The sequence below is a fragment of the Nyctereutes procyonoides genome, unplaced genomic scaffold, assembly GCF_905146905.1.
Source record: "Nyctereutes procyonoides isolate TBG_1078 unplaced genomic scaffold, NYPRO_anot_genome, whole genome shotgun sequence".
Taxonomy (NCBI): Eukaryota; Metazoa; Chordata; class Mammalia; order Carnivora; family Canidae; genus Nyctereutes; species Nyctereutes procyonoides.
In genome coordinates this window covers 27,786,363-27,810,011 of record NW_026575125.1, presented here as the reverse complement: position 1 = coordinate 27,810,011, position 23,649 = coordinate 27,786,363, and the positions used below count along the sequence as shown (strand labels likewise).

At 35.8% G+C, this 23,649-nt stretch overlaps 1 protein-coding gene across 6 annotated transcripts in view; it reads left to right on the top strand.

The window, feature by feature from the left end:
- The window catches only part of DMD (dystrophin), a 2,039,779-nt gene that overhangs the window by 662,319 nt on the left and 1,353,811 nt on the right, over positions 1-23,649 (top strand). For all 6 annotated transcript variants that reach the window (XM_055339022.1, XM_055339018.1, XM_055339021.1 and 3 more), the window contains one exon: positions 11,932-12,055. In XM_055339022.1, coding sequence (XP_055194997.1) covers positions 11,932-12,055 — 124 coding nt within the window. The remainder of the gene's footprint in view (positions 1-11,931; positions 12,056-23,649) is intronic.

The following is a 23,649-nucleotide window of genomic DNA, read 5'->3' as shown; positions in this document are numbered from 1 at the left end:
ACATGCTGTTGGTGGGAATGTAAACTGGGACAGCAGCCACTGTGGAAAAAAGTATGGAGGTTCCTCAGAAAATTAAAAATAGAATTACCACATTATCCAGTAATTCCACTACTGGGTGTTTACCTGAGAAAACAAAAACATAAATTAGAAAAGATATCTGCACCCCTATGCTTATTGCAGCATTATTTACAACAGCTAAGATATGGATGCAGTTTTTATTTTTGTGGTTACAGTAATAGCTTATAATTTGCCAGTTATTGACAAAACTCTATGACAAACATCTCTACCCTCAACAGATAATGTGAAAAGTAGCACTGGGCTGGCTTCAACCCAGTAAGAAAGAGTCGTGGAAGGCAGTAATCATGGTAGCTGACACAAATATAGCTTCTACCACATGTCAGGCACTCTTCTACATATTTTCCACGTATTAACATATTTAAACATTAAACAGCATATTTTAATAAAATAATATTTTTATTGTTATTATTTTTTAAATAATATTTTATTATTATTTCCCCCTTTTTGCCAGTGGGAAAAATGAGGCACAGAAAGGTCAGGTGACTTGCTTCTACTTGCACAGTTTATAGGGAGCAGTTTAGTCTAGATTCGAACCCAGGCATCTAGCACAGGATGCTGTAATCTTAAACTCTATCATGCTGTCTTTTAATGAGAAGTTAAAGGTGATTTCATCATTTAGCTGAAATTAAAAGTATTACTGAGACTGTTTAAGAATTTGTTGAGGTCTGTGTATGAAAACTGTGTACTTATCCTAGATTATGATAGTTCTACATCCTGAAGTCTCATAGACTCTTGGGTCCTGTTGAAGCATTTGGCTGTCTTTAAATACAGAGGTCTTTTTCAGTTAAAAGAAACATTGTCTCAAAGTTACATGTCTTTTTAGCATCAAGCCACATATGGGGATCCTAGTAATTGAAGGCTTTTCCCAAATGCAAGACTTCAAGTGTTAACCATTGTCTTAACCTCATTATGTGTCATGAATAATAACCTTTGTCATCTGTGTTTGATATTAGTTCTAATATCAGAGAACATATCAACAGATTGGAAATTTGTGGATTTTAGGAAATTAAGGATGATTCCAAAGTAAAAATAAACTAGGAATGACAGTGATTTAATAATGCCATGGGGGTATCAGTTGTGCAGCTAAGGATCATACTTAAGGTTAATGAAAGTGTTTAGAATTAATGTCCTAGTGTTAGAGACTCCAATAAAATTTTTAAAAAGCACAGTAGTAACTACCAGACTTTACTATATAGCAACAAAAAGGAAATGTGTATTGACTTTTCCTTCATATGAACAAAAAATATAGGTTTTCTTTTCATTTTGGAACAAAGGAAAAGTGTAGTGTAGTGGAAATCTTTGGATTTAGACAGACCTGGTTTTGAATCTTAACTCAATGCTTCATTGTGTGTTGAAAGTAAAGGAGGTTTCTCGGTTCATGGTCTATCTATGAAATGAAGATTATAAGGTAAACTATTATCATGGGAGATGAATTTTTTTCTTTATGAAAGTATGTGACATGAACAAGATGCTTAAAATGCTAGTTTCCTTTTTTCCTTTGAGTGTGATTGAATGTAAAACTAACATCTAAATATACAGGAATGTAATTATAGGCAGATTTATAGAATATGAGTGTCTACCCTTTCCTAAATGTTCAAAAATGAGGTCAAATTAATGAACTGGGAAGAAACTACTGTGTTACAAAGTCCAGAAAATGCTGCTTTATTATTTGGATTAAGTGTGTCTCCCTGAATTAAAGACGCTTTCTTAAGGGAATCTTGGTATTAAGACTTTAAGATACTTTAGTGTGTGTATTAAGATGGCTGAAGACATTTTAACTGTGCATCTGAGGGTGTCTTACTAACATGTTCTTCTTACATCATTTTATCTATATCTTTGGACATTTTATGTTTTTCTGTAAGAGAACTCCCATGAAAAATCCATTTGTCACCATGTTATCGTTATGTAGATAAGAAAATAAAAGAGAAGCCAAATTGAAGACCAGACAAGCTGTGAAAGGGAGTGTGCGCCCTCTAGTGACCCACATTTATTTCTCCCAGGGTCTTACACAGCTCTTCTTTTTGGTTTCATCATTTTAAGTAAACATCAAATTTGATTTTAAAATAAATGACTCAGAGTTTTCCACTTGAGCATATTACATTGTATGATCATAGATTTATTATATGACAAGATTTCATCTATCACTTAAGAGAATATTTCTATTAACCTGTGTTAAGGTGATTTTCTTGCACAGAACTGTGTTTCAAAGGGACTTTCAATTTACTGAAAATGAAAAATAGGCTCTAGGCATCTGTGGCTTAGCAACATTTTATTTCCAATCCTCTGGGTCATGCAATTTTTGTCCACATACTTGCATGCTCCTTGGCTTTAAAACTAATTCCTCTAATATAGCTGATTCTGACATCTTAGAATTTGGTGAATTTCCTTAATTTTTAAGGTATGTTTTCCTGGAAGTTCTACTAACAGAAGATGTGAAAGTGACTTCTTTGGAGCCCTATCATGTTTTAGAAACAAGTATTACCAAAGTATTTTTAAATGGTTAAAATCCATTACCAAATAAATAAGATTATTTTAGTCATTTTTATCTACCAGATGCTAAATATTTTAGTTAAGTTTTACTTTTTGCACAGAAACAAAATTTTGCAGGAGTTTCATTTAGTTCAGTGCACTCAGCTATCCTGGAGGTACAAAGATTAATATCAATGCCAGATAACTCATGGAGGTTTCTAGCATTTATAGCTTAAAAATATTAAATCGCTGGGTTTATATCCAAGGGCATATATTTTAAAAGATAGTATTTTTATACTCCTTAAACATAATTTGGTTTGCCATAATTGACAATGAACAAGATGCACAATTTTAAGGACAAATTTTATGTATTGGTTTAGAATTCAGATTTTGAAGCACATGTTAAATAGGCCTATTTTAGGACAAGGTAAACTATATAGAAATTGATTTTTTAGTATCTTTTTAAGATGCATTTCTGTACAGTCTGGAATCATTAAATTTTACTGTACTGAAACATATAATTTTATGAGTGATGTACTTAAACTTACACATATAAAACTAGAAATACATTTAAGCTTGTAAATAAGATCATGCAAACATAAGGAAAATAGATTATTTGATAGGCCTGTTACTGTAGCAAGTTAATGATAATTGAAGACAGTGTCCTTTCTCACTCATCATATTTTGTTTCAGGTGGCGTGTAAACTGTTGAGAGGAGTTTATAGGGTTCTTACTATAACTGGGAGTTATAACATCTGGATGCTAATTTGATTGCTAGATAGACTAATATAATTAGAATATCAATGCTGCAATGTAAGCGAAACTGACCTTAGCTATGTATTTCAGGTCAAAAGTGCTTTAATTAGTGAGGTAAATATACACATTTAAGAATAATTTACAAAAAGTATATGTTAGTTTCTATTTTAAGACCAGTTTGATGGAAGCTTGTTAACTTTCACAGTTTAAAGGTAGAAGTAAGGGAAGACCACAGAAGTTAAGTCACAGGCCTAAGAAAAAAGTATGAGGATCAAGATGATTGATTAAAACCTGGGATACCTGACTTTAAGTTCAGTAATTTTCTACTGCACCATATTTACCTTACATTTAAACCTGTACAAACATACACACACACACACACACACATAGAAACACATACATCACACACATTAAAAAACTATAAGGCAATCATGTGGCCCTATCTCTTCCCTTCAACCAAGAAAAACACACCAACACTATACAAACACACTGACACACACGTGCATGCATGTGTATAAAGTACACAAACTACCTTAATTTGGAGGAGGTGTATATGGAAATGTTGACTCGTTTTCCCCAAGTTAAATAGGATTTTCTCCCTTACAATATTTTATAACTCTGAAAGTATGGTAATTACTCAGCACATCTTAAAGTTTTAAAAATACTTTATTTTTTAGCACTAACAGGATTTATACCAATTTTCATTTGATATTTTATAAGATCTCGCTGATTCAAATTGAATTTGTACTCTATTTAATTTTTAAAAGCAAGTAACATGTAGGAAGATAAAGGAATGAGGGACTGTCTTTCCCAGAAAGAAAGTTGAAGGGGGAGAGGGAGTGAGAGATTGATCAAGAAAATCTTCACAGAGGTTGTATATCTTGAACTAAATTTTGGAAGATGAATAGAAGTTCATCAGATGGTCTGGGATCAGGAGAGTACCCACATACCAATATGGAATTTGTTTCCTCATTTTCTAGAAATTGAAGAAGATAATTATTAAAAATATAATTAGTGGGGGCACCTGCCTGGTTCAGGTCATGATCCCAGGGTCCTGGGTTCAATCTTCACTTTGAAACCTGTGTTGGGCCCCCTGCCCAGTGGGAAATGTGTCCCTGTCCCTCCCCCACTTGTGCTTGCTCTCTTATTCTGTCTCTCAAATAAATGAATAAAAATCTTTTAAAAAATTAACAAAATTTTAAATTCTTACCTCACTTCCAAAAAGATTTCTTCCATGCTATAATACCAGTGAAAAAGAATCATTGTTTTGTTTCCATTAACCACGAAATTGTGTTCTAGCTAATTAAAATGAACATTTAAAATTTGGCTTGTTAAGTTACGTGGTCTAGGTCTAGAGCCTTAGGATCCTGTAAGAGTTAACATAGTGCACAAGAGTCAACACTTTACTTTCTAAAGATCTTTAGCTCCTAAAGAAGAGGCTCTTAAGTTTTTACGAAATTCTATGTGCAAAGATGTTTAAAGATGTAAAATGGCCATTCATAGCCTAGCTCACTAATCAAATTAGTTAAGTCTGGGAGCTTGGAGGATTCCTATTTTCAAAGTTTACTCATTTGGGAATGATGAATTCCAAATGGTATATTGAAAGTGACTGAGCTAAAGTTTATGTAAATGTGCCATGTTAGTTTAATATTTTATATGGCAGTCACTGTACAGAAAATTAACATAATACAATCAGTGCCTATTGGGTCTCTTCTGACCTAATTAGAGTGATCATCATATAGCACAAGTTCCATACAATGACATACTATTGACATTTCAAAACTGGCAAGTTTTTAAAGTGCAAGTATTTATCTAGTTCTTTGGATTGTGTTTCTGTGTGTTTTTTTAAATTATTTACTTAAAGTATTTACATACACACATATGTTTCCCAATTTTGACCATAAGGGAATGTAACTGACCTAATTTGCATGATCTTTATGGAAAATTCAACTGGATGAAGTAGAGTCCATTTGTAAAATACAATCATTTTTTTTTTAAGAGAGAGGGATGGGCAGGAGAGGGAGAATCTTAAGCAGGTTCCATGCCCAGCACAGAGCTTGATGGAGGGGCTCAATGTGGGGCTAGATCTCACAACTGTGAGATGGGGTTCTGAGCTGAAATCAAGAGTCTGACACTTAACTGACTGAACCAGCCAGACACCCCTGTACAATACAATCTTAAGGGAAAACTTTAACCTTCTGAATTTTTGGTATATACACACCATAATTTTTGATATTTTGAAACTTCCAGGAAATGGAAGGTCTCTTTGAAAATGACCTTGGTTTGATAATAAATCCTTTGTAAATAACACAAATTGAAAGATATGTTTGCTCTTCTCTATGGGACCTCACAAATTTTTAGTTTTGTAATGAGTGCCTTTGTAAAAAAGATAAAGATGTCACTTCACTGCTAACCATACATAAAAACAAAAATGAGATTTTTAGAACATGCTTGAAAAACACAGAACAGAGTACTCATCAACAATGATAGGAGAATAATCATTTTGCAAACAGAATAAGAAGTCATAATTTTCATAGTAGAAAAAAAGGATTTTAAGTTTGCTAAAGTTAGAGTGGATTTAAGGGTAGAATATGTCCATAATAACATACAGACATACTTGTTTTTTTTTTAATTTTTCTTTATTTATTTATGATAGTCACACAGACAGAGAGAGAGAGAGACAGAGACATAGGCAGAGGGAGAAGCAGGCTCCATGCACCGGGAGCCCGACATGGGATTCGATCCTGGGTCTCCAGGATTGCGCCCTGGGCCAAAGACAGGCGCCAAACCGCTGCGCCATCCAGGGATCCCCAGACATACTTGTTTATTGTAATATATATAATGTTATAGAGTAAAATATGTTATGAGAGTAGGATGAGGAAATAATAAGGAATAGAATAGTGGGCTGATTCTGAGGGTGTAGAGGCCCATTATGAGAGTTACTATATACCAGCTCATTAACAATGACTTCATGAGAATTTTAAAAGTGAAGAAAAAAGAATTAGTAGAAATGTGTGATTTTGTGAAGAAAGAAAAGTACATGCACAGAATCTAAGATTTAATATGGCATTGAAAATAATTTTTCAGTGTTTTTCTTGAGGGTTTTTGAGAAGGTAACTGAGTTACATCTGTATGATATCTTTAGTTGGTGACCAAATCCCCAGCTTCAGATAGTACAAAGGATGGTAGAAAATACCACTTGCAAAATGCTGGGAGAGTAGATAGCACCCAGTTTATAACCATGTATGGATTAAAATCAGGGGAATCTGTTAACTTGCATCCCAGCTGAAATATCTGAAAAAGTATTTAATAGTAGTGAAAATATGAAAACTAGGGGACAAACCACAGAAGGTGATGAAGCAGGAGCTGCCAAATTGATAAAGAATAAACGAAATCTGCAGTTGTTACTTGGAAGCCAGGACCTGAGTAGGAGCCAAAAAGGAGACTTTTTCATTTTGCTAAAAGTGGTAGAAATGTCTCTGAGACTCAGCATTGAATGTGGGCTGTTGGTGCTCAGAAAAAGAGCAGGAGGGCCTTTCCTTTTGAAACCCTGTCTCTGATTCCTCTTCACCCTTCCATTCTCATTGTTGGCATAAAGAGATGGGGATGCCTACTGGCAGAATATTGAAGAGGGCAAACAGTGCTAGCAGCTGACAGTTAATTCCCAGAACTCTAAGGGATGGTGTTGAATGTTAGATGTTGGAGTGGGGGCTGACTGTATATCACATTGGGACAGAAAAAGTTTCAGTAAGCAACTCAGAAAGATGGTCAAAGCAGCAAGCCCAAATGGAAGTGACAGGAAAAACAACAACAAAATCCCATACAAGTAGGATTAGGTAAGGACAAGCTCAGAGCTTAAATCATGTAAGAGTTAAGTTTAGGTGCCACCTGTTTCCAAAGGAATCAACGTGTCACAATTAGGAAAGAAGAGAGAAAACAGAAAGTCTAACAGCTGAGAATAGTACAAACTCATTGACATTTTGCTTCATTCTATTTCAGAGGAAAAGTATGACCTATTAACCTATGTGCCTATGAATAGACATTTTTTTCTTAGGTTAAGCACTGCACTCACAACCACCCTAGAAAAATTTGAAATCCCTTTAAAAATACGTATAACAAAAAAAGGAGCATAATCACTCTCCAAAGGATCTTTAGGTAAAAGAGAAGTTCAGGCATCCCGTGCAACCTCTTTCCAAATTTATAAAGTCAGACAAACAAAAAAAATTGAATGAAGAAAGATCTGAGGAATTTCACATCCTGTTGCCTGAATTGATCTGAATTATTAGAACTGCATGCCAACTGGTGCCCAGGCCTCCCTTAAAGTCTTCACAGACTGAGCAGCAAGCAGATGGTTACCATGGTGTTGACTCCACAAAGCCTTCATTGTGTGGAGATAACCAATTTACTTGACAGAGTCTCTAGTCTAGAAGCTGATTTAATCCTAATTCATTGAAAAGGTATTTTTTTGATTATCCAAAAAAAAAAAAAAAAGTCACAGTGCAAGCTGAGCCTCGGTTTAATGTCTAAAGTACTTTATTTTGTTAAATGGATGTTTTACTAAACCACACTTTCTGGTAATGTGGACAGATGCATTTTTATCTCTGTTATCTATGGAAGTTAATACCATGGCATATAGGGAGCACTTAGTATAAATTTTGCGGCAAAAGTGAAGGGAAATATTTGACTATTTTAAAAGGAAGCATATATAGCTTTCTTCATAAAGACAAAAGTCTAAAAGTGATATAATTTTTTTCTGGATGAAATTTATTTACTGTCACATTGAATAAGTAACTTTTTTTTTGCAATGGATTGGAGATGGTAAATGATAATTATAACATGCGTATAAACAAGACCAGCGTAAATTCTGGGACTACTAGAAAACTTTCTCCAACATAGGTCTTAGCAGAGCTCTCCCAGCTGGGATACCAGCTGTGTACCTTTAGTCAAGTTTTAGATTCATAGACTTGTAGGTAGAAGTGAACAATCTTTCCTAGAGACAATCTGAATCAAAAGGGTGAGACCAATGAGATCAAGTTTAAAGGGGAATTTGGCAGTGAATCCTGGATATTCACATCTCACCTTTATGAGTCAGAGTGTGTTTGGTGTGTAATTGGGTCAGGCTGATTTAAAGGGAAAAAGGACAAGTTTGACCAAAGGGGCTAAAGTGGATTATGCTTAACAGCCAAGTTTTTAAGAAAGAAGTGTTCTAATGGATAGATGAATAAGAGCAAAGGATTTTACTTAATTGGAGTAAGGACAAAAGTTGAGTGTGGCCCTGGGCTCCCTAAGAAACTTGAAGTGAGATTTGTTTCTAGGAGGTCTTGAATAAAGGGCAAAGTTGTATATAGGCTTAAGTGGTCTGTCAAGGCCAAATCAGGATAATTTTGGTCTTTATGCTAAGAAAAATGGGAAGTCTTTGAAGGTCAGGAAGGCAAACTCGCTCAAATGTAAGAGAAGGGAAGAGAACAGATAAGATTGAATATTTGGACATACGAAGTGGAAGAAATTCTAGTCTGATAATTGCACTTTTCTTGGTGGAGTAAAAAATGTCATTTCCTGATAGCTGAAGAAAGAGGATAGGTTAGTGCTTTAAGAGCTTTGGAAAAAGTTTAAAATAGTTCCCGTGGAGAGTCAGAGTTCAAGGTGAAAACAACTAAATATGGAGGATGCTGAGTTCATTTGAGGCTGTTGGTCATTGCTTTAATTTGGGTTCCCTGGGAGTGGATCTGAAGACAAAGATTTAGGAGCATACAGTTTATTGGGGATGTGATCCCAGGAAGCAAAGCAGGGGTGTGAGGTTAGGAAAAGAAGGCAGCCAATAAAAGACAATTCACAAGTGGGTTATTGCTGGATGCAAGTGGAGTTGAATCCATCTGGGAACCCTCTAAGGTTCTCTGTTATTTTCATCATTATGGTCACACCAAAGGGCAAGGGAGCTGGGATATTGATCTACCAACTCTGGTGTTATTAAAAGTCACTGCTGATACTAACATCTCAGCACTTCTGGCCTGCCCCATGCACTGGCAAGTGAATGCCTGCAGTCAGACAAACACAGTGATGTTTATATTGTACCAAAGAAAAAACAAAAATGCTTTTCTTAAAATATTCTGATGGAAAACATGCACTGAATTTTGTAGGTGGCTGAATGACCAGAGTCAGAAATTTGATTTAGTGAGTCAACAACAGAGAGAGATGTTTAGAAGCATGCAACAGGACTCTATTTCAACATCACCATTATGAATGAAGAAATAGGAAACCCAATAACTAAACTTAGAGGAAAAAACAAATGTGGGGAAGATAACAATCACTATGCATAACAAAATGAAAATCCATATACATTTACAGTTCACATGCAAATAAAAGTTTTGACATTCAGTGACATGAGATGGGAGTAGAAATCTCTGAATTCAAGAGATATCTTTTCCTTCAATTTCTTGTTGGGTACCCTTCACTCAGTAAATATTTGTCACTGTGAACCAGGCCCTATTTGAGGTGAAGGATATAATGGTAAACAAGATAAATTAAGTTCCTTCTCCATGGAACTAACAGTTGGACATCAATTAACTTAATTTCTTTGCGCTTCTGTTCCTTTACATCATCAGAGAGATTAATAATACCTTACCATAGGCTTTTTCAAGAATGCAGAGAGATTGTTTTAGGAAACGCTTCATGTTCTATGAAGCTCTGTATCAGTTTAATTTTAAAACAATAGTCTGCAACTAACATGAGAAACTTTATCAGGTTTCTATGACTGAAAGCCCTGAACTATGAGTTCAGGAAATCACCTCCTTGGGCCCCTGAATGGCTCAGTTGGTTAAGTGTCTGACTCTTGATTTTGGCTCACGTCGTGATCTCGGGGTTGTGAGATCAAGCCCTGCATTGGACTTGATGCTGGGCATGGAGCCTGCTTAAAATTCTCTCTCTTCCTTTCCCTCTGTTCCTGACCTGCATGCACTCTCTTTCTCAAAAAACGGGGGGGGGGGGAGGGGAAGAAAGAAAGAAATAAAAAAAAAGAGAGGGAAGTTAGCTCCTAAGTTTGTGGTTCTGGAGAACTAGCTTGGTGATAGTTTATGTGAGAAATTCTGGGAAGTCTTAGCTCAATTTAACTCCAATGTGAATTAAAAGTCTAATATGGAAGTCAAAACATTGACCAGACTCATAGGCTGCATATCTAAGAAGATAATTGTCTATTCTTTCCTAATTGCACTAAACACTAACACTGACATGATGTCTTTAGGAGCCAAATTTTAATACTGACAAGTGAAGGGATTAGTCATGAATTCCTATCCTAGGAATAGGATAGGGTGCCATCAGATATTTTCTAGTGGATTGAAAGAGTTAATTTCAAGTATTTGAGAGTTTTCTTGGATAAGAAGATATGGCATGGTGATAAAAGTGTATTACTTGGTGTCTTAAATTTTGTATTTGTACTTGTGTTGTCCTTCACAAACTTCCTATGAAAATTGAGTAAATATTTTTCTGGGGACTTTGTTGCCTGTTTGTTTTAATAATCTTGGATTAGATGATTTCTAAATTCTTTCATAGATTCTTTACAGGTGCTGATAAAATCTAGGAGTTCTTTCTCAGGAAGAATGCACACACACTTAGAATTGTGCCTGGAATTTCAAGTGATGCACAGATATCCTCCTCCTTTGCAACCCGTCCATGACTCTCCTTCACTCTCTGCTTTAACTCAATCTGATTGACTTGATTGAACAGTTAACTCTCATTGGCTCCATAGGTCTCTACAATAAAAGAATGAGAATATCAGGGTATATAATTAGATGTCTAATGCAGCATAACAACACACTGCAAATTTAGTGGCTTAAAACAGAAGTAATTGATCTTTTCTCACAGTTCTGCAATGTGGGCAGGGCTCTCTGGGTAGTTCTGAGGCTCTAAGTGATATCAGTTGGAGAATTCATTTGGTTATATTCAGCTGGTGTTTGAGATGGGGTAAAAGAAAGGCTTATTCACGTGGAGAGTGCCTCATTCTCTTTCATGTTGTCTCTCCACCTGGCTAGATCAAGCTTCCTTAAAGGGCCATTGGAATTCTTAGATAACAGTTGCATTCGCAGTGTATGTTCTAAGAGGACAAGATCCAGAGTACAAGCACTTATGAAGCCTCTGCTTGTGTTATGCTTACTAATATCTTGCTTGTCATAGCAAGTCACATGACCAAATTCAGAATCAGTATTGTTGAAGACTACATAAGGGCATGGATCTCAAAGGTATGGTTCAATGGGAGCTACCAGCAGGAATTTTTTGTTTGCTGTAAGTACTTTCCAGAAAGGAAGAGCATTATCTTGGGAAGTAGTAATTTTTCAGCCAGTGCAAACATTCAAGCAGAGGCAGAGTGATAGCTTATAGGAGATACTGTAGAGAGGTGATTGCTACGTTGAGCTTAATAAAATGACCTCCATGATCATAAGACTGTAGATCAAAGTTACCTCCAAATTTTGAGCCTACATAACCAGGGAGATGGTAGTGCTATTAACAGTAACAGGGGCATCAGGCAGGAGTCTCAGATTGGAAGGAAAATGGTAAATGTGGATAGATTGCTTTTTTTTCTCATATGGAAGAAAGAGATAATCAAGAAATAATGACCCTTATTTTTTCCTGTCTTAGGTTGGATGTCGATATAACTGAACTTCACAGTTGGATTACTCGTTCAGAAGCTGTGTTGCAGAGTCCTGAATTTGCAGTCTATCGGAAGGAAGGCAACTTCTCAGACCTTAAAGAAAAAGTCAATGTAGGTTATGCATTAGTTTTTATGTATTTTCCTAAGTTTTGGTGTTTGTAAACTTTGTACTATCTGATTCTATCAATTGAAAATATTAAAGCAATATGGAATAATGCTTTTAAATATATCTTTAATGTCTATTTTACATATCCAGCAGAATCAGTGTTTAGCATCGAGAAATCTTTCCTGGTTCTGCTGTGACTGAGCAGGATGCTTTTCATAAACCTTCTTTAACTTTTATATTATTTAGCTGTAAATTAACAATTTTATAACATGAACTCATTGATTTTCCCTCATGTACTGTTCTGTCACCTCAAGGCTGGGACTTAGCAAGCTTGCAGAATAGAATGGACCCTTAGAAATACTATACTTAGGACCCTGTTTGTGCTCTCATTATCATCAAAAAGTTATTCTTTATACTCATTAGTACTTGCCATAACAGATTTGCATTTTCCAGATCCTTATGTATTGCATTACCATAACTAGAAGATGTCCAGCCTTTTTCAATATTTATTTATAGTAAGAGGTGATTTGCTGTTTTTATTTCCTGCTGAGACATTATAGTTTTGTCCTTTACAATAGGGATTTTCATTAATTTAGTAGGAGCTGCTTCACCTTCAAGGACATTATGAAGGCTTTGATATTTCAACTTCGACAATTATAAAACATCTATTTTGGTCATTGTTGGTAAGAGCGTTTCTAAGAGGCAGATAAATGCTCTGTAGCGGACAGGCTAAAGAAACAAATATTCTGAATGTCAAATAGTTTTAGCTATAGGAAGGTCATGTGGGGGGGAATAAATCAGTTTCATGTTTTGAGCAATCAGTTTCATACCAGAAGAACTCTCTGAGATTTTTCCAAACACAACACTATCTTAGATACAAGCTAATGCTTGCTCTGGGATTGGAAAATTTGGAGAGCAAAAAATGATTTTCTTCTAGGAGAAAGTAATCTATTTTTTAGGCTGCTTGAGGTAGGGGAGATGTTGATTCCATCAACATGTCTCAGAGTTAATGATTTATAAATTGGGAAGTTATTTTAAAAGCATTATTTTATAGACTGTTATTAGTATAATTATAGACAATTGTAAATAATTTCAAGAAATGAGCACTATGATGTTAATGTTTTAGTTTTAAAATTAAACTGAAGCATAGTATATATAGTAATTAGCAAAATGTGTTATTTCAAAGAACACTCATTGGATGGTATGTTTTTTGTTATGATTGTGGAGGGACATTCAATGAATAGAAAACTGCTTAGAGAGGGTGAACTCTAATATACATTTTATTTTTTTATTTTTTTTAATTTTTTTTCTAAAATACATTTTAAAGGTCATGTGACATATTTGGCCACTGAAAGTATGAGTCACCTTGGGCTTTTATTAGCTAATTTATATTTTTTAAAATTTATCTCAATAATCTACTTATCTGTTTGTCATCCTATGTCTGTATCTTAAAACAGCTCTGATCAAGCAGGAAAATTGAGTTCCAGCATTTCAAGAATATAAATTCAAAAATTTCCTGTTATCATATGGTTACCTAGAAGCAATTTGCATTTGATCAGTAGTGTCAGTGATGACAGACTGAAAGTGCTAAAAAAATGTACAATATTGTATGAGTGGTTTTCTGATGCCTCGTGAGTCACCTTTATCAACTTCTCATTTTCTGAAATAGCATCATTCTTAATTGCCTACTAAAATAGGACATGAAATGATTTACCTAGACATTTCCTTCAGGCTAAATATAATATATATGTATTAAAAATCCTTGAGAGAAATACATAGTAATGATGATGGAGATGCAGTTTAGGTGTACATTAATTTTCTTCTTCACCTGTCAGTTTATGTAGCTTATTTTGAACACAGGGGAGGCCCGTCTCATGAACTTGAATTGTAGTCATTTTTAGGCATCCATTAAAAATGGCTAAATACTGCCTTCTTTTTTTCTTTCACTGACTCCTTCATTCATCTACTACTGTCAAGTACTTTCAGCCAATTAGAATGTCCTAGAATATTTTCAGTTCAGTTTTATATACTTTTAAACCTAACATAAATTTTCCTTCTCTATTAGCCATGTGTTTTATTTATATAATTAAAATAATGTGCTTACTTAAAAGTTGAATTCTAGGGGACATTTCTACTCCAAGTGGTCCCTGGACGACCAACATTGGCATCATCTGTGAACTTATGAGAAATGTGTGAGGTCAGACCTAAAGAATCAGAATTTGCATTTGAACAAGATCCACAGGTGACTCATTTGTATATAAAGGTCTGAGAATCAGTACTCAAAGGCACCATCTGAGACTTTTCCGGACTCCTAGATCATTTACTCATTCTGTCAATGTCACCACAGTTGAGAATTTCAAGCTGAATTAACAGGTATAACTGCTCAACTTCTTGAGTTGAGCACGTGGTAATATACAACAGTAATTTAAAAAACAAAACAATCTAGTCTTACTGCAAGGTGGTTGTATACCTGTATAGTGTTCTCTTGAAAGCCTTCACACTGGCTATTTAGGTCAATAGGCCTTGGGCTCTTTCTGGACCCATGCTTGCTCCCACCCACACCAAATCAACTTTTAAATAAGTTCTGTTGGAAATCCTCAAGCCAGTTAATTCTACATTTCTTTTATGTCTTTTATCTGGGTTTGCCCCCCACAATATATATATCTCTGCTCATCTGTGCTTTCTGGTATCTTCCTCTCTCTGCTCTTCTACAAGCCTGTTCTGCCTTGGTGCCTTCTCATGCACACCCCCTGTGCATTCTGAAGTCCTTCTTCCAAAACAAACTTTCTATCCTATGTACTTGTTCTATTCATACATGGAAACCACCTTTACCCTCAAGAACACCACTAAGACTAATGATTCTTCCACTCCCTCACTCATTTAGAATTGCTAGTTTCCTCACTTCCCAGAGCCAATTCCTAAAGTACTGCTCTCTGTGTAGAGATATCTTGTCTCTTGTGTTTCATGCCCAGTGGCTATCTGTCACTCACCATTGTATGATATTATTTTCTAATTGAAGACTTTGGCACCAAGATGACAGTCTTCTCCACTCAAGTTATGCCTTCATCCTTAGAAATCTCAGCCCATGTTGGTTGTCTTGCTATCTCCAAAAGTTTCCATTTCCCTAATCTCCTCAATTCAGCTACATCCTTGCATCACTATTCTGTAGGTGTTTCACTGTCAGACATTACTCTGTTTCTGAAATGCTACATTTAGACAGAGTCTTTGGTACTTCTCCATTGACTTTCCATGCATTCCTAGTAAATTTTCTTTTCTATTTCTCTCAATTCTTTTCTATTTCTCTCAGTTATTTCAAGTTTTTAATGGAACTCCTAAACTCCCCCCCCCCCAATTTATGGTAGATGACTTTCCCTCGTAGTTTACTTAAGGTAATATCTATCAAATTATGTGTATTTGTGCTCATGTTCTCTTTTTTCTCCCTCTGCCTTGGTGGAAAAGATGGTGCTTTGGCTAGCTAAGGCTAATCTGTGTGTGTGTTCGTGGTCGTGTTCTCAGTATCTTCACTGTCTATGTCCTAAGGAGCCTGCTTCCATTTAGCCACATGTCCACATGCTTAATAAAACCCTCATCTCCTATAAACACATAGGAATATTTTTGTGTCTTTGTTACTCATCCTTTCTGCAGGACTAGACTCTCTTAACTTCTTTGTCCTTCATGAAATACTTTCCTCCCTGGGTTTTGGGGATACCATTATCTACTGTTACCTTTTGTACGTTTTTGGTTATTTTTTCTATCTCCGTTTTCCTTTATTGATATTCTACGCAGTTCTTCCCTTGTTTCTCTTCTCTGGATTATGTTCATTCCTTCCTATTCAAATAACACCTATTTTCTTATGGCCCCCAAATATGTATCATTAGCTCATGTTTCTCCCTTTAAAACCCAAACCAGTTTATTTAATTACTTAATAGAGAACTTTAATTGGATATTTGCCTGAAAACCTAAAATAAATCTCATCACCTCAGCTCTCCTTTGTCTTTCCTTTCTTTTTTTCCAACAGCCTAATCCAGAAACCTAAAAGCTAACTGGGTCACCTAGGTTTTTTTCCCCTTCCATTTGCAAGTCCACCCAAGTTCAGTTAATTTCATTCCCTTAACTGCTCTTGAAACTGTCCAATTCTCCCCATTCCCATCACTACAACCCTGATTAAAGCTAATATGATGGGTTACCTGTTTAAAGTGACAATCCCTAGGCCATCTTCCCCACCACTAATTTTGTATTCCTTTAGCAGTTTTCGTATCACTTTTGTTAAAGTGAACTTACTAAAACATAAATATTATTCTGTTATGCTTCTGTTGATATTCATTTGAGAAAGCAAAAAGTAGCCACTGATGTCAGGAGCTGGCTTAGCACTTCAATTAGTCCTTCGAGATGCTCAAAGCCATACTAGTTGCTTTCAGCTAGTCTGTGGTATTCTCTTGCTGAATATGCACAGGGGCTCAGAATGCCAGCACCGGACAAGGCCATTTCATGATTGTGGTGGATCAAGCCAAAAACATAACCCTTTTGTAATCCTGTTTCAATACAGACCCCTCAAATTGTACAAACCACCCAAAATGACTGCATATCCCCTCATCTTCCCTAATGTGACAAATTATGCTGCCTTACTAATCATAATTTTAGCCTCTCTACATTGATTCTGACATCTAGATAAAAATGTTTAAGATGTCCAGTCATAGAAGTACCTCCATTTCGTTACAGCATCTAATTAAAGGCAAAGCCCTGCTTCCTTGGCCATTCTCCTCACCTACGTGTGCCCCAAATCCAACCCCATAGTTCGCTATTATATGCCGCCTCTCCTGTTGCAACAACTAAATCATCTTAACTTTATCTATAGGCATGTACCTGCTGGCCTTTGACTAGAAGGCATTGACAAAGTCAGTATCTTCATGTTGCTTTGTGAAGGCTTCCATGACCTATTTTCTGTTACCTTATCCATACTGATCTGGCCATTATAACATTGATTAGATTGCTGGTTTCTGGAAATTAATGTCTGGAACTTAATTTGGTTTTGTTTTTTGTTTGTTTTGGTTTGGCTTACTTTGATTTTGGCACGCCAGTGCCTCATATAGTACCTGGTACTTAGCACAGTTGATATTTGACTATATGAATAAGTGATTTTTTTTCCGTTCCTCGGGCACATTTTAAGTCAGGCTCTGCTACCAATATGAAGGATGTAACAACTTCTGAATAAACATTTGAGTGAATAAATTACTTTTTCTGTCAAAGGGCAAAACTTCATTATAGAATGTTAAGTGAATAGAAAATTAATTGCTTCTAAAGTCAGAGTAGGCCTCTGGGGAATCTGAAACTTACTTTCATATTAATTAGAGAAGATGTCATGAAAGGAGGAGGCTTTTAAGAGATGCCGATAAAGAAGGAGGAAGAGGTCATAGAGTGTTTTTAATCAACTTATTAGAGAATCAGTAAACTTCCCTTCTTTGTATACTTTGCTTAAAACTTAATTATGTTTCTTTTTTCTCTATATTATTATACAACTCAGTTGCCTTTTAATATTGCACTTGAGGTTACACATTTTAGAATTCATGATTTCCTGATATCTCTAAGAATTTTTATGGGCCTTTAATATATTTGAAAATTAATGATACATTTCATATGGAATGGTCACCTGATGCCTTTTTTTAGCTTCTGTTTTCTTTACTTGAAATTATCTGTACTAGATACTTCACAATTTGAGTAGTAGCTTCTAAACATATGATCACATATGGAATATATATTGACTAAAGTATTTCATTTTTTCTGTTAAGAAAAATCATTTCAAAAACATATATTCTATTATAAAAAATAGATACATTTAAGATTAAAAATACTATCTATGTGTACACACACACACACACACATTACATAGAAGATAAACAGAGAGAGACAGACATACAGAAAAGCAAGATGCATTTCCTAAGGACAATAAATTAGAGAAAGATCATAATGTCTAGGACAGAAATGTTTTCCTGAGTAAGGTGATTTCTAAGGGGTAGTTTTAGTTTTTGGTACTTAATGCTATAAGAAGCATTGCACCTGGCAAGAAGAAAATTGGTACCCTTCATGAAAGATCTTTCTGTATAGTGGTGAGTACAGATACTTGGACTAATACTGAAGATGAAACGCATAGAGCAAAGTGGATGTCATGGTTGAAGAGCATTCAGGGGCTACTTTTGGCTTTGAAAACAAGGGGAGGACAGCCTGGGTGGCTCAGCGGTTTAGTGCTGCCTTCAGCCCAGGGGATGATCCTGGAGACATGGGATCGAGTCCCATATCAGGTTCCCTGCATGGAGCCTCCCTCTGCCTGTGTCTCTGCCTCTCTCTCTCTCTCTCTCTCTGTGTGTGTGTGTCTCTCATGAATAAATAAATAAAATCTTAAAAAAAAGAAAAGGGGAAAGTTAATATATATACAAATGTAAATATATATACAAAGATATCACACACACACACACACACACACATATATATACATCTACACATATTTATCTCTCTATATACACATATTTATGTATCTGGCTATAGAAAGAGAGGGGGCAGAGAGAGACAGAGCATGAGTGAGCCATGGAGGAGGAATAAAGACTGAAGATGCTGAAATATTTGAAAATATCTGAGAAAAAAAAGTCCCCAAATCTCTGAGACTAATAAAGAGTTCTTACTTTTATTCTCTAGTGATAACAAAACATTTCAACATGTCAGCATAACATAACATGATCTGAAAATACAGAAACAACCTAATTAAGACATTTTAAAATATGATATTTCTTCTAGCCAGCTGGATCACTTGTTTATCTTCTCCTGAGGCCCAGAGAATCCTGGTTAGTACCATAGTCAAGAAACATTCTCTCCTTTTTTGTTCAGTATTCATTCCACATTTTACAGTTTCCAGTACTGATTTGGATCATGGTGATGCACTTTTAGTTTCTTCCTTTTGATATCCACGTCTCTATGATCTTGAAATTTCATTTCATTCCTGTTAACTTCAGCTTCTTTTAGCCTTACCATTTTCTGTTTCTTTTTCATGGAGTCCATGGCACCTTAGTGAAGATGCCAAAAAGTTTGCTAAAATTTTGTTTGGTAGAGCAGTGTTGGGAGTTTATACTCCCTCTAATTTTTTCAGTATGGCATTGTGTCATTATTCCTTAAGAAATATTATAAGCATTGTGTTATTTCCCCATCCCAATTCTTTTCTTTTCCCCAACCCAGGTAAGATTCTATGAAATTTTGACTTTAATGAATTTTACATGGTACTATTTGTTTTCTATTTGTGTAATTGTTTATTACAGCTCTCAGGATTTCATAGCAGTCCTGTTGGAAAGCAGGCCAATGTGTCCAACTCCCCATCTAATCTGGATCTTCTAGAAGACTTTCATTTAATCAAGCTTTCCTTTATTGAACATGCAGCTCCTAAACTCCTAGGCTGTTGCTATAACCAGTATATGTATAGCTACTATGATTTGTTATACATTTACACCTTCAAAGAGCATTTTAAGTGTGAGTAGGATGGGAGAGACAATAATATCATATATAGAAGCATTATGCTACAACCGACCTCGCCTTACTATGCATCTACTATGTATGAGACACTCTTCTGGGCCCTGGAGATGGTGTGAGGAAGGGAATTCATGAGGATACCCAACTTCTTTTTTTTTAAATAAATTTATTTTTTATTGGTGTTCAATTTACCAACATACAGAATAACACCCAGTGCTCATCCCGTCAAGTGCTCCCCTCAGTGCCTGTCACCCATTCACCCCCACCCCCCGCCCTCCTCCCCTTCCACCACCCCTAGTTCGTTTCCCAGAGTTAGGAGTCTTTATGTTCTGTCTCCCTTTCTGATATTTCCCACACATTTCTTCTCCCTTCCCTTATATTCCCCTTCACTATTATTTATATTCCCCAAATGAATGAGAACATACACTGTCCTTCTCCGATTGACTTACTTCACTCAGAATAATACCCTCCAGTTCCATCCACGTTGAAGCAAATGGTGGGATACCCGACTTCTTACAGTTTCCATTCCAGTGAGAAAGATGAAAATTAAGCAATAATATGCAAAATATATATAGAATGTTACTGATAAATGTCAAAGACAAAAATACAGGAGGAATGAGGGCTAGGAAGTGTGTGCATGTGTGTATGTGTGTGTGTAGATAGACTAGCAGTAGAACGCCTCCCTGACAAAGTGACCTTTAAGCAAAGACCTAAAGGTAGTGAGGGATTTATAGATTCCGGAGATAGGGACATTTCCAGCAGAGGGAAGAGTGGATGCATAGGTCTGAGGGAGGAGCATACCTAGAGTATCAGAGAAAAACAAATATGGCAGAGGTGAAAAATCAGGGTGTTTAGTCACAGAAGAGGCCATAGAAATTAAGGAGGTTAAGGTCAAGTGGACCATGGTTAGGGCTTTTACTCAGATGAGAAGGGAGGCTACTGGAGAGTTGAGTTGATGTCTGTTGTGACTGGTTTCTTCTGACTGCTGTGAGAATATAGCATCAGGGAGCAAAGGTAGAAATAGAAATACCATTTAGTAGGCTATTTGGAAATATCCATACCACTGAGTGATGGTGGAGGTTTTTTTCACTAGTGTGGTAGTAGTGAGCACAGTAATAACATTTTCTGGATGTGTTTTGAGGTTAGAGTCAGCAGGAGTTTCTGAGGGATTGGATATGGGATTTGAGAGAAAAAGAACAGTCAAGAAGGATTCTGTTTTTGGCTTGAAAAAATGAAGGTACAGATGTAGTTCCATACATGTATATAGGGAAATGTGCAAGAACCAGCACAGGGGATTGAGTAAAGGGAGTCCTTGAGGTAGGATAAAGACTGTGTACTTGTCATCTAGGAAACCAACTTGCGAAATATTTTTGAAGAGGTATCCTCTATCAAATTATGCTGATAAGTAAGTTGAAAACTGAGGATCTGCCATTGAATGTAGTAGCATGGAGTCTAATGGTGTCCTTAATAGCAACAGTTTTCATGGAACTGAATAAGGGAATAGGTGTGATGATCAGTTTTTCTCTTTCTCTTTTGACTTTCTCTTTCCTTTCTTTCATGGGCTAGTGTTTACTTTGCATTGTAGACATGTGGAGGGCCAATTTTTCTCCTGGTGGCACATACCCTTTTATAGTAAGGGGCATGCCTTCCCTTTTTCAGAACGATGTTTCTCTCCAGACTTTGTTTTTGGTGGTCATGTGATTTTTATTTTACTTTTTCTATGTAGTTTACATATATTTTTCCTGAGAAAATGAGAGAAAGTAGAAGCATTAGGAAGTACTAATCTAACCTATTTTAAGACAGAAGTTCATATATTTTATTTGAAAATGAATGCATATATGTCCAGATCCAGGAAGAAAAGGAGTTTTGGTGATGTTTATTTAGTAAACTTCTTTAGCACTTTGTATATGTGGTTATTTGGACACCCAGCACACATTTTTGTATTTTTGTGAGCAGGTACTCTAACCCACTCTTAGGCCAAGATTTTTTCCTAAACCTTTTTTAAGGATGATTGAAATCACCGTTCATTCGGGTGCCCACATGTGGCTCTTTGGAACATTTTCAGTTTATGTTATTCTATTTGTTACAGCTTAGTTATTTCTGGATTTCCATTTTACTATGTAAGAATTGTCCCAATTTGGGAAATAAGTTATTTGAAGAGCCTCGTTTAATCTTCTCAGAATCCTTGAAGGGTAGGTATTGGTAGTGTTATTTTACATAGAAGATATTGATGCTCAGAAAGGTTGAATCACTTTCCAAATGTCAAACAGCTGGTAAACAGTAGAGACAGAATTCAAACCTTTGGAGAATAGAATGACTCCAAAACTTTTCATTACCTTCTTTATTGTCTTCTTACTACCCTAAGTTTTCTCATTTTAAAAAATTAAGTATCTATAACTGTGTCTGAAATGAAATGTTTTCTGTACTCTTCACTGTCTTGTTCAGACTCCTCAGAGTGCATTTGTGCCAATATCTCTTTATTTTCCAATATTCCTCTTTAAAGTGATGTTACTTAACCCAGATATCATCGGAACCCTGAGAGGTATGTGGTGGCCACTGCTTCTTTTTCAGGCCTATTTACACACGAGTTACTGAGTTTCTGTAGAGTAGACATCTGGCAATGGAGTAAAGTAATTGACCTGTACACAGAGTTTCTGATCAGCTTCTAGACTGTCATTGTCCCTTCTGAGTAACCAGGCATTCCTTCTGATAGCTTGGTGCCCATGCTGCATTGATGGTTAAATATTTTAAATATCATCTTTGACTACATCCAAACTATCAAGTTGCCTTTGCTGTGAGTTGTAGTCGGATACATTCGAAGCTGTTTGATTAATTTTCATTGAAATACCCTTAGAACAGCAGAGTGTGTTTGAAAGAGCTGAACTTGTAAATAGATGATTGGGCTTTTAAAATTGGATCTAAAACTTTCTACTTCTACGATCTTGTATATATGACTTAATCTTGCTGATGCTCAGTTTTTTCTTGTATAAAAGAGGATAAAATGCTGTTGGTTCCTTCCAACCCACTGAATTATTATGAAATACATGTGAAATAATGCTCATAAACTGCGATTTGGTATACAGTGTAAGGAATTTGATTTTTATCATGGCTATGACAGTGTTTTCAAATATTTAACACACCTGTGTGTGCCTCATTTTCCTCCTCTGTTAAATTGTGAGGGTAATAGTACCTACTCTGTATTACTATGTGTGTGTGTGTGTGTGTGTGTGTGTGTGTGGTTAAATAAATAAATAAATTGGAATAATGTCATTAACCAAACTAGATACTTAAGCTAGTTACCCCTGAAATAATCAATTAGAAGTTTTCCCTCTGTGACTCATACTAATTGATTATTCCATTAGATGCTTAGAATGAAAAGATTATGATCATGACATTTAGGAAGCCAGTGGTAATTTCTTTTCATCATTTATAAAGACAACAGTGTGTTCTGATTCTACTCTTTTTCTCATTTTTTAAAAGACTATTTATTTATTTGAGAGGGAGAGTGTGTGTGAGAGAAAGAGCTTGCACAGGAGCTTGGGGAAGGGCAGAGAGACAGGGAGAAGCAGGCTCCCTGCAGAGCAGGGCTCTATCCCTGGACTTCAGGATCATAATAGCTGAAGGCAGACTTTAACAAACTGAGTCACCCAGGCACTCCTGATTCTGCTCCTTATATAATTTCATATATAAAAAAGCAAAAACTCAGTGTAGTTAAAATAGAAACCCTTCTAATAGGAAAGGGTAACCCTAACTCTGTTTACGTGGAGAATACCAAGTAGCTATTTCTTGTTCTGTTGCCGTATATGTATTTTTTGCTTGTCTCTGTCTCTCTCTCCTTCTCCCTCTCTTCCTCTGCACTTCCCGTTTTGCTGATATAGTTCAAATTTGGAATATCCCACATCTTGCTATAGCTCTTGGTAGTTGTGAATGTTATATATTTACTTAGAATGTGCTTATTTATTTTTCTTCTAAAGTGCTCAGAGTCCTTTACAAATAACATTTACCTTTTAATGGAGAATAAATTTAAAGTGTTGGGAAGCATGTGCCAATAAGCTTCCTAATAGGAACAGATAACTTAGAAGACAAAAAT